General features: G+C 40.8%; 1 protein-coding gene across 3 annotated transcripts in view; it reads left to right on the top strand.

Annotated features, from left to right (window-relative positions):
• The window catches only part of DSCAM (DS cell adhesion molecule), a 440,015-nt gene that overhangs the window by 281,902 nt on the left and 145,874 nt on the right, over positions 1-12,239 (top strand). For all 3 annotated transcript variants that reach the window (XM_027635014.1, XM_027635020.1, XM_027635030.1), the window contains exon 9: positions 4,612-4,890. In XM_027635014.1, coding sequence (XP_027490815.1) covers positions 4,612-4,890 — 279 coding nt within the window. The remainder of the gene's footprint in view (positions 1-4,611; positions 4,891-12,239) is intronic.

Genomic DNA, 12,239 nt, shown 5'->3' with positions numbered 1-12,239 from the left:
AAGAATAGTAAAAGTAACTGCTTAGTACTTCTGGGCATGTAACCTGCAAGTGAGGCCTCTAATCAGGCAGCACTTTAACAATGAGGGTTAATTGCTTGTTGTGTTAATATGCTCTTGCAGCTGCTTTCTTATCTTCAAATCAAGGTTTTGTCTTTTAAAAATGAATAGCAAATGCATCCCCCTGGGCAGGGAACTGAGCTCCCACCATGCCAGGTTTGCAGGGTGTCTCAATATGATAAGGGCATTCACTTCTGCCCTCACAAAGGGGGCTGAAAGGAGACGGTTCTGTAGATGGATGAGACATTACTCTTGGTTTCTACACAACGTTTTAAACCCTCTCTCCTTTTGGAGGAGCTCCCATAGCAGCATCAGGAGCCTGTGAACACCGGTGTTGCATGGCAGAGAAGAGGAGTGGGGACTAAGGCAAAGGGTGAAGCCTTATCACATGAAATCCAGGATCATGCAGCTGCCCAAGGAGGCTGCACAGCTTGGTGGTTATTATTTTGCATCAGACATCAATATTCATTGCCAGAAGTATTTTATACTGCAGACACAGCTCCTGAAATTGTGTCGTTGGAAGAAAATCCGCTAGGGAACTGTTTATACTGATAAAGCAGGGGATGGCTTTCATTTTTCTGTGCAGAGCCATGGGAGAGGAGCAGCATGTTTACGAGGCTGCTGCAGGAAACAGGCCATCTGCAGGATGCCCTGTTTTAGTGAATCATCTCAGCAGTTCCTTCCAACATGACTCCCATGGAACTGAGGGCAAGAAATTAAGGATGTTCCTCTGCTAATGGAGAGCAGCGTGGAAGCCCTCCTTGCCCTCCTTTATAGCAATCTCCCAGAGGTACAGGAGACCTTGCTAGGGCACAAAAACATAATTTAAATCTTCCTGTATTAGCACTAATGAGACTGGCCCATGCTCCCCTTCTTAAACAGACACTTAATTCAAGCACTCATCAATAAAGCACTCCCAAGGCACAGCACTTGGTTGCATGAAGCACAGATTTTCATTCTGGGAGAGAGAAACATCCCTCCCACGAACAGAATCACACATTCATATCCTGTTCTCCCTTTCTCTAGTTAAGATGTAACAACACATATATAAAAATTAGCATAATTTCCCCCCAAAAATCAAATATAACCTCTGAAGTATGGTCAAATTGAAGCTACATATAGGGAGGGAAAATAAAAACACCTTGAAGTATTTTAAACACATTTCAATATATCTATCCTACTGTAAATTTTCTGTCTCAGAGTTAAAATACTGTATTATCTTATATTTTTAGTGCTGTTTGGCAATGCAACAGCTTTGGTTTGAAAAAAAACTTCCACATGCTAGTTAATCAAACTTCATATTTTCTTCTGTCAAGGATATATGTCAACTTTTTATTGCAGATATATATATATATATAGAGAGAGAGAGAGAGAGAGATGGCAACTTTAGTGTTTCAGAAATTAATAGCCTGTCTTCATCACATATTTTTAATAAGTGATTTTTTTGTGATAATTTCCTTCTTCAAAATAGCAGGGAGAAAGTTTATGTGCTGTGTTAGGTCACCAGAAACTTCCTTTATCAAACCAAATTGGTGAATACTGCAGTTGAAAAATGTTCTTTGATACTTCAGAGTTGTTGCTAGACTATTTACTTTCTTTATGGCACCGATTTTAAATTACATACTGGTTTTTAAAATAAGCTCCTTGTCAGGACTGGAAGCTGCTGCAGGTTGAATATACATTATATTTTATGAGGCAGAAATATATACTGATTTCCTCTATATCTTAAAAACCTGAGTAGAAGGGAAATGTGGTGCCTATAAATATTTTAGCCAATTTCTGAAATGCTCTGCAGGCTGCTACTTAAATTTTAGGGTTGGTAAATGCAGCCTCGCAAATCAATATTTTCCGAAAAATACTTTAGTGTGACCTAATGATCCTGCTCCCTGTTTTCTTCATCAGGGAGATGGAGAGCAAAGATGCACATAATAATCCCCGAGCAATATTTTGTCTGACTTCTGATATCATTTTGTCCACAAAAGATTGGTTCAAATTTGTTACACGCTCAGCAGAAAATACAGAAGCAATTTTGCCTCCCTGTTGTGAGTTTTAGAATGTCTTTCAGTAATGATGGTAGAGAGTGAGGGGAGGGTTTGGGCAGAAATGTTCTAGGGGGGGACTTGGCATTTAGCAGATATTTGCACTCAGCAATGGGAAAGGTTATGTCAAAACCTTTTGACAGGCACGTTCGAGTAATTTCTCACTCCCATTTATATTATAAAGTGCTCATCAATAAATGCTGAGAGAAATTCGGCCTTTTTCTGCTGCCGTACAAAGAATCTGAGATAGCTCATGTGAGTGGATTAACTGGGAGAGGCAGGCAGACATTTTGCCTCACTTTGTGGCAGTAGGTCCCCCTGTGAAAAAAAAGCAGATAATTTCCAGTGCTCAAAGTTCAAATAAACAGGGTGATTCCTACCACGTTTCTTTTGTTCTGTATGACTGATCTACCAGAATTTCAGGATGCAACAGGACAGGTTTTAGTGATCTGAGAGATGGCAGCCTGGAAAAAAGTCTCACAGCATGTCAGAAAAATTGATTGCAGTGGTGCTTCTCACTATCACGGACATGGAGTCACTCTTGGGAGAAGCCAGGGAAAGCCTGTATGTGGGCCTGATGTGGCAGCTGAGCATGGTCATAACTTCTCCTCAGCAAAGGGCATCACAGCTATGCTGGAAAATGGGAGTTAGTATCTGATTTGTGTCAACCTCTTGCACCGTGATGTGCATGTACACAAGGATTTGAACAAAGCCTTAGTCCTTTGGGAGATCTGTTATCACAGAATCGTGTTGGAAGGGACTTTAAAGATCATCCAGTTTCAACACCTTCCACTGGACCAGGTTGCTCCAAGCCCTGTCCAACCTGTCTTTCAACACTTCCAGGGATGGGGCAGCCTCAGCTTCTCTGGGCAACCTGTGCCAGGGCCTCACCACCCTCAGTGTAAAGAATTTCCCCCTAATATCCCACCTAAGTTTCCTCTCTGTCAGTGTGAAGCCATTCCCCCTTGTCCTGTCACTCCAGGCCCTTGGAAATAGTCTCTCTCCATCATTCTTGTCGGCTCCTCCAGGTCCTGGAAGGCCACAATTAGGTCACCCCAAAATGCTCTGAGCTGACAAGTAATGGTCACGTGTATCTGTCCCTTCATCCCAGAAACAGGACACTGGCAGAGGAGCAAAACTGCTGCTGGGGAAGTCACTGGGCTGGCACACATTGCAACCCCTTTGGAGAGCTTTCCTGCTTCAGTTCTGAGGAAAGCACAGCCTTAGAATTGCTAAAGGGAGAAAGGACAAGAGAAATACAATTAGATAAAGCCACCAACTCCATTTTCTTCTGCACCTCACTCATATAGATCACTATAAATGTTCTGCTCTGGGTATCCTTCCATCTTTCCTGTTAAAGATGTTTGGATGTACTACAGATTATGTGTAAGTGATCTCTCAGGCAGTAGGAGAATGCACTCCTGTATCTAAGGGACATAACCTCCAGGAACCTTCTCCTTTGATAAACGAGGATTTGAGTACTGCTTGCAAAGTTGGTTGTGCAGCCTCTTCAGGAGTGATTGATGGAAACCTATCTTAGATCAATGCCCTGGCTGTCAGAGTGCTCCCCTGAGGACTGGAGAAGATTTTGATTCCTTCACCTGACTAAGTATTTGAGTCTCAATTTACCAAATTGTTAGTAAATGTTCCAACCACAACCCGAAGAAAGCGAGGCACCTTCATTATCCTTTCTATATTTATTTAGTCTAACATATTGTTTCATTTGTTTTTATCAAAAATACCTGAAAACAACAGATTTTTAAGACATAGAATTCTTTCCTATGATAGAAAATAGGATACTTTCTTGCATGATTCTTTTTGGTTCAGCCACAGAATACTAAGTAAAGAAAAAGAAAGAAAACAGATTTGCCAGATTTTTCCTTAGCAGGAATTAAACACCAACTTGAATATTTATGACTTTTACCAACGCTCTGATTAGAAATCAGTTTTAATTTAATTTGCTGTCCTAAAAGTACTGTATATGCCTTTCTCCTTCTCCCTTTACCCAACATTAATGGGGATTGTGACTTGAAACACTTAGAAATAAGTACCAGGAGCAGTTAGAGAAGCTCACACTCCCTTTCATCACATCCAAGAAGCAAAGCTAGAGCCTCTTCCAGGTTTATTCCATGATCTAAGCAAGGCCCACGAAAGTTGCTGAGCATTTCCTGGCAATGTCACTGTTTACAGACTGGGGGAACCTCAAGCTGCTGGTGTGATTTGTGGAAGAGGTGCTCAATATTCTTGCAAGAGTCTGCCAGTGATGTCAGGTGTCTCTAGAAGCCAGGACTTTCCCTGCTTGTCACCTCTACTTAAGCACTGGATGGTCAAGGAATGAAAAGGTCTTTTTGGAAAAGATGTGATTTTCCAAGCTAAACAATGTCCTGTGCCTGCTGAAGGTGTAACTTTTGCATATTAAAACACATCTACACATCTACTCCATTATGTTATTTTCAGAAACCAGCCCCATGATTTCAATAGCTCCTCTCTCCTGTTGTTTGTTTTTTTCCCCCAGTCCCGCCTTTCATCCAGCCCTTCGAGTTCCCGCGGTTCTCCATCGGGCAGAGGGTCTTCATTCCCTGCGTGGTGGTCTCCGGGGACCTGCCCATCACCATCACCTGGCAGAAGGACGGCAGGCCCATCCCCGCCAGCCTCGGCGTCACCATCGACAACATCGACTTCACCAGCTCCCTGAGGATCTCCAACCTGTCCCTGATGCACAACGGGAATTACACCTGCATAGCCAGAAACGACGCGGCGGCTGTGGAGCACCAAAGCCAATTAATCGTGAGAGGTGAGGAGGTGTAATTACCTCGAGGGGCACCAATTAAGCGGGATCTGTTGGTGTTTTGTGACGGCGTCTGTTTGATGGGAAGTACAAAAGGGAGGGGAATGTGGTAATCCCTCCCTTCGTAGCAGAGAGCACACAGAGCAGTGAAGCACAGAAACTAAGGTGACTTTTCTGTCTAAAAGTCTTGAAACTCATCAAAAACCCTGGAGTGCACAGGGCGGATGGGAGAGATGCAAGGGTGACTTCCTGGAAAATTGTGTGAGGCAGAAGCCCATTCTTTGGGATCAAGCCTTTGAAATGATATCAAATTATTCTCTGCTGTTGTTTTAGTCTGCTTATACCTATTTTTTATTTAGATCACTCTCTCCTATAGCATTATGTCAGTTAAAAAACAAAGCAGTGATGTTGACTTAGTGGGGAAAAGACTCTCTCCTGTTACCAGGTTGTTCTTTTCCTTATTTGTGTTTATTATGCAATTATCTCCATTCATTCACTCTGGTGGCTTCACAACATTTTGCCTTGAGGTGGATGTTGACTGGATGTTCAAGAAAGCAAACATTTTATGTGTAGCAAACCTTTCAAGTCACACCTTAGCCAAACTACCCAGAGATTATCCCTTGTGATATATTTTCAAACTTACTGTGCAAAGCTTCAGCAAAAGTAAGTTACTTCCTTTTCTTTTCTAGAAGTTTTTCAAAGTGTTTAAAATTTTTGCTTTTGAAAAATGAGAGTGTCTTACTCTTCCCTCTCTACCATCTCTTCCTTGGTACCAAGCCATTGGTCTCCTCAGAGAAAGAGGGCACATGGAATAATCCTACAGGTAACCCTGGTTATTTCAGCCTGCTGCAGATCACTACATTTTATATTCCCTTCTGGAGTTTTACCAAGATAAATCTTAAAATTTTAAAGGGGATTTTGCAATCTTTTCCAGGTTTGGTTTTGTTTTTTTTTTTCACCTCAAATGCTCACTTGAAGCAAAGTTTTTTGAACAGCTCTTCCTTTTAAGTCAAATATTCCCACTGTTTTAAGACTATCCCTAGTTTTCCACTTATAGAATGTACATGTTTACTTATTTTATGCTAAAAACTTTTTTTATCCCAAAACTCAGTGGCACAAAAGTCCATTACTTTTCTACTAGTTTTGGTATAAATATTACTTTACTTTTTTAATTTCCTTGATTTTAATCCCGTTTAATATTACTCAGTACAGATGTCTATTACTTACCTCATTTATTTAGTAATTCTTAAATGAAGTAGTTTAATTAACTACATGAAGTTAATTATTCCTTTCCTGAACTGTTCTGTTAGCATTTAACCCTATAAGAGAGCGAATCACTGCAGCAGCTCTGTGTGGGTTCCTACAGATAATTCTGGGATGGTGGGAAGGTGTGGTTTTACCACTGAAAATCTCTCTCTGCCACCACTGTCTGTCCCCTTCAGCACTGAGACACTGGAGGCCTTAGGAATTGGGTCAAGTGAGTCCATGTGTGGGGATTTCTTCTCAGTGCCCCGCTGATGGGGACAGGTCCTGCCCTGTCCTCACTTCTCCCAGCCTTTCCTGAGCTGCACTTTCCCTGTCTCCTGCTGCCAGTGGGTAATTCCTCCCCTGGAGAGTCCCTGCCTGCCCTGACCTCTGTTTCTTGGACACATCTGCCTCTTGCTGCCTTGTTGGGCATTAATTAGATTTCCCTTCTTGTCAAGGAGTTTTGGGGAGCCTTCTCTGGTGCCCTTCACACACCCCTGACACCAATACCTCCATTTTCACCTCCACTTCCTCCTCATTTTCCTTCTCCTCTAATTTCACCTCCTGACCAGGGCTCTGGTCAGGGGTCAGGGCTCACCACCTCTGCCCTGGTGGTGTGAGGACAATTGTTGGTGTGTGTGCCTGAAAGGTGTCCTCATAAACCCAAGGGGCTTTTCACCCTCTTTCACTCTCTTTTCACCCTCTTTTACCCTCTGGAGTCCTAGTCCTCCAACTTTTTTTTCATTTTCCCCTCGTGCTTAACTTTCTGCCCAGCTCATGCTCTGCAGCAGCCTCCTTTAAGCCTCTCCTCTCCCTTCTCTCTCTTGCTGTCAGTTTAAATGGTAATGTTTTAATCAGTTTTGCATATACATCTGAGACAACAGCTCTCACTCAGAGGAAAAGTGGAAAATGTAATATCGTGTTTGACCTGAATTCCCTGCCAAAACCCTACACTGCCCTTTTTCCCTGGTACTGAACTGCTTCAGCTGTCTCATTCCACACAGGCCAGAAGACAAACAGTCACTGCGATCACTCCTCCTCTGCATCCAACCTGACCTATACACATTTAAATTAAGACTTGGTTTCTTTTTTTCCTGCTGCCTGTTTATTCTCCAAGCTTTCTGATCTCTCCTCATCCTTTTGTTCGTAGGGGCCATGTAACTGAAACACAGTATTTTTCTAAATTAACTAAGAGGTTTATCTCTGAATACAGGGAGAAGTGGTGCTTTAAGTCCTCTTTTTTCTAATCCACATTGTGTACTTTAAACTTAAGTGTTGGCTATCCTAAAAGTCTGGAGATGTGTTCTGGAAATATCTTAATTATGTGCAGACTGTGCATTTTGATATGAGAGTAGACAGTGAGTGAGAAAGTGAAATATGACTGTTACCCACACAGTTCCTTTTTCTTATCTATCCTGTCCCTGTATTCCTTTCAAAAGTAGACTTTAAAACAATGCAGGCTCTCGTATTTCCAAAATAAATGGGAATCCATATCATTTTATAGTACATGGGTAGAATTAGATATAAATCTAAATCCAGTCCCTTCCTAAAATGAATGAAGAAACACAGGCCAACTGCTCATTGCTACATGTGAATTACTACTGAATATACAAACTTCTGCAGAATACATACAGCCACAGAAATTCTTCATCTTTACAGCTCCAGATTTTTTTCTCAATATTTTCTATGTCAGATCACATCTATCTGCTATTTTTTATCATTAAGTTTTCTTGGTGAAAACTTAAATTCCTGTTAAGTTTTAAGTCTGTTAAATAGATTTCCTATATTCTTCCTACAAATATTATTTTTGATGTCTAAGCTGCACTGCCATCTTGCAAAGAGCATTAAATGGCAAAAGAAAAACAAGCACTGGTTTCTTAAAATCTGTGGGCACCTCATGTTAAATCTTTGCTGCTGTTCCAATTATTTTGTGCTTTGTATAACCAATCAAGTGGTATAAGGAGCCCTTAAAATCCAGCAAGGATAGATTTTCCCTGCCTTAAATATCAGAGGAAGATGACAACCAGCTTCCACAACATCTCATAAGGGGTGGAAGGCACCAGCTGAGAGGAAGTGAGATGATGAAGGTTTTGAGCATCTGGGTAAGAAGATCTGAGGGCAAACTCGGTTCTCTCCTCCATGGGTTTCTTGGTGAAATAAGGCAAAGTCAAATGCTCTGGACACAGACCTGTCAGCACTTCTCTCCAAAAATTATTGGCCAATTTTAGATAAATCAGAAGAGGGGAAAACACCTCCAATGTAGCTAAAAGCCTACAAACTTAATGAAAAGAGGTGATTGATAAGGAACACCTCTACTGAGTGTAACACTGGATACCAGAGAACCCACACGGGCAAACCCTTCTGCAAACACAAGAAATGCTCCAGCTGGAATCTCTGCTCAAACACGAGGTACAAATCCACAGAAAATCAGGCTTGGTTAGTCCTAATCGTTATGGAATATCTTTTAAAAGCTCATTAATTAGCCACTGGGAGAATTCCCACTGTTCACTGCATCTAGGGACTGCAGGTGGGAAGTTGAGGTGAGTGAAAATGGGGCTTTCCTTCTCAAAATCATGGGCTTTGCCAGATCCTGGCCTGCAGTTCCTCTGGGAGTGCATTAAAAAATTGCAAGCTAGAAGGGTTTCTCAAAACCTCATAAATTACTATTATTTTAATTTTATTCCTTGGCACACTCTTCGTTTGCTAGGCATGCTATTAGGAAAAGGAAAAGAATAGGATCCTGTCATGAGAGACACACACAGAAATTAGGAAAATATCTTCTCTGTCAACTACTTATATCATCATGAGGAATTAATTAAGGCTTTACTCATTAGGACTGTCTTCTAAAGAGTGATTAAAAATCTATATGCACTTTATCATGTGTTATTCATTTCTGTAGGGTTTCCTAAAATGGGAACAAAGTAATTAAGAAATAAAAAGCAGTGAAAAGATCTTTAATTGGTAACCAAAAAGAAAAAGCTCTTCAATGTATTGAGAGTTCAAATTTTTTCTGATATCACCATAAAAGAGAATTCAAAGATAGTACTGGATGCATAAATCATGATTTTATAACTCCTGTTAGTGAACACATCGTAAGTTAAAATTGAGATAAGGTCTTTAAATACCTAATAACCCCCCATAATGCACTTAGTGCATTTAGTGTAAATGTGTTTTCATTTTGTGCTTGCCAGGGGTGTCACATATCATTAGCTAGTTAGGCACCCAATGAGGGGTCCCTGAGCCTTGGATATTCCTGATAGGAAGTGAGTATCCATCTGCTTTTTGATGTTTTCTGGTGGTGCTGGTGTGATGCAGCAAATGAAGTTTGTGACAGACAAGCAGGGAGGGAAGATTTATGGTCGCAGCTGGTGTCAAATCTCATTTGTTTCCTTTGCTGGTGTTTACACTGAGGCTTCAAAAATGCCCTCTTAAAAGATTCACTTCCTATTTAATGTTCTCACTGGACAAACCTGATCAACACAAACCACTGGGCACGGTCTCATTTTGCAAAAGTACATCTTTTTTCTTGAACTGCAGAGCAAATGGTTTCACTAAACCAGCTAAATCGACCCCTTAGGTCCAATGACCAAATTTAATAACTGTTCATCTTTGCTAAAGTACAGTGTTTAATGATCTCATTCATTAATACATCAATGGTTGCTTTGGCTGATTAAATTTCTTCCATCATTTTGACAGTATGATCTAAATGTGAAGTACAAATATTCCGTGTAGAAATGAAACATCGTATTCTGGGCCAATGTCATAGATTATTTCTTAACTCACTCCAGCAGCCCACCAGAGGAGCTGTGTTAGGAGCCTTCAGAATTGTTTCCCAGAGTGATATACTAATCACTGTACCTGGGAGCCAGAAGAGCTCACGTGGATTTGTAGTCCAGGAAGGACTGTGGGAGTTTGTCATCTGGTCCTTGGAATAAAGCACGGACAAAAAGGAGTTTTGGATTCACACAGAGCAAACATAAATCAGGGAATTGATATGGGTTCCTGGGAATCTCATGAGTTTTAACAAGGCCAAGTGCTGGTGCTGCACCTGGGTCAGGGAAACCCCTGGTACCAACCCAGGCTGGGGGATGAGAGCAGCCCTGGGAGAAGGAGGTGGGGCTGCTGATGGGGCAGAGGATGGACATGAACTGCCCATGTTTCCCAAATGTGTCCTGGGCTCATCCCACATCAGGACAGCAGGAGACGAAGAAACTCTTTCCTGTGAGGGTGGTCAGGCACTGGAATAGGTTTCCCAGAGAAGCTGTGGCTGTCCCATCCCTGGAAGTGTCCAAGGCCAGGTTGGATGGGGCTTGGAGCAGCCTGCTATAGTGGAAGGTGTCCCTACCCACAGCAGGGGGTTGGAACAAGATGATTTTTAAGGTCCCAACCCAAACCATTCTATGGTTCCATGACTGTGAATTTTATCATGCACACATAAATTGATTTTTGTTAGCAGCTTGTAAAGTCAGTCATTGAGGGCAGCACTGACATTGGCAAGCAGTGTCTTCTTAGGGTACCAACTCATATTTTATCATCTTATCAGGATTATTTCGCACAAGGAGATACTAAAAGCATTTTTCTTTCCTTTAAAATGGCACTATGACAAGCACACTATCTTTCATATCCTATTCTGATTGCTCTCATCCTTTGTTTTCCCACAGCGAGAGCCTGAGACTGCTAATCATAATATTGACTGAAAATACCTTTTTTAGGTCCTTTGAGTTCAGCCATTAAATAGTTTGCATCTGTCAACTTATTGCTCTTACCCTAAACAATTCAACAGCTCATTTCTCATCACAGATCCGTGGGCTGCCTTAAATGAGAGAGCCTGGCATAAATTCACTGTAAAAGCAATTTTAAATGCCCTCCTTTACAAGCTCAAGGAACTCTGCTGCTGAGACAAAGTTGATAATAAAAGTAGAACTGTTCAGTCATAATCATGAGCTATTTCAGTGTTTCACTTCTAAAGGGGCAGAGAAATCCCACACCTTTACAACTAAAGAGAGGAGAAGAGAACTAATTGTTTACTTTTTTCCATTAGCTCAAGCACATCAGACAAAGTACCTTCATTAAGTTCTTACTAAGCATATATTCTTTAAGGGCTAATGAACTCCTGAAAGAGAATGAAAAAGTGAATGTAGGTTTATAACCTAAAGCTAAATATCAAAACTTAGGTGTAAACTAAGTGGCTAACAGCATTGTGTTCCAAACTGTGGTAGCACATAGGACAGAACAAGTTATTAATTTGAAATAAAATTGAGAAGCAAACCAGAAGAGAGGAAGAAAAATGTGAAGGTCTCCTCTGTTTGCTTTTTAATCGTTTACATACGAAGAAAAATCCTGTGGCTTTACCTAGACAGCAATACAGAAATAATTGAAAGGTCATTGAATGAGTAATGTTATTTTGCTGTAGCATCTTTTCTGATGTCTATTAGCAATCTTAAGACTAAGTGGCAAGGGTTTGGATCTTCAAAATCAGAGCAGCAGTTGGCATTTTTGTAGGTAGTCCTAAAGGAAGCCCAAAGCTTTACTGAACATAGAAACTGTTTCTGTTACAGGGTGTGGGCTGAGTTTTTACCCAGTAATGCTGAAACACACTTTGTTTGTGAAGCAGAACAAGAAAATAATATGATTTCTAGTCATACACCTCATCATGGAGCTATATAGCAAAATTTTATTTCTTCAGTTACCATTCTGGAGTCATTCTGTATTGAAAGTAATGATTAAAAATGAGAATACCAGGAACATCTGAGAAATGTTTTATATATATATATATATCCAAACCACAGTGAAATCAATATGATGAAAAGCCCTGTTCAGAGCTTGTCAGCATTAAAGGCACAACAGCCCAAGGATATCTATGTGAGTTCCTTAAAGATGTGAAAGGATGCATTTCCATAGAAATGCTCAAAGAACATTTACTCTTGGCATCCATCCATTTTTCTCTATATTAGACAAAAAGTGTATTTTAGCAGATAACTTTAATGCCAATAGTATTTTAAAAACTGATTGCCTTTGTTCCACACTAAGCAATCTTGCTGAACTTTTCCAGAACATTCTGCATGTGCTGGCTCATATAATAAAATAAGCTGTTTCCTGAAAAATTAGCA

This window comes from Corapipo altera, unplaced genomic scaffold (assembly GCF_003945725.1).
Source record: "Corapipo altera isolate COAL_440 unplaced genomic scaffold, ASM394572v1 0, whole genome shotgun sequence".
NCBI lineage: Eukaryota > Metazoa > Chordata > Aves > Passeriformes > Pipridae > Corapipo > Corapipo altera.
Note: the sequence above shows the minus strand (reverse complement) of the source record. Positions and strands in the feature narration are given on the sequence as shown.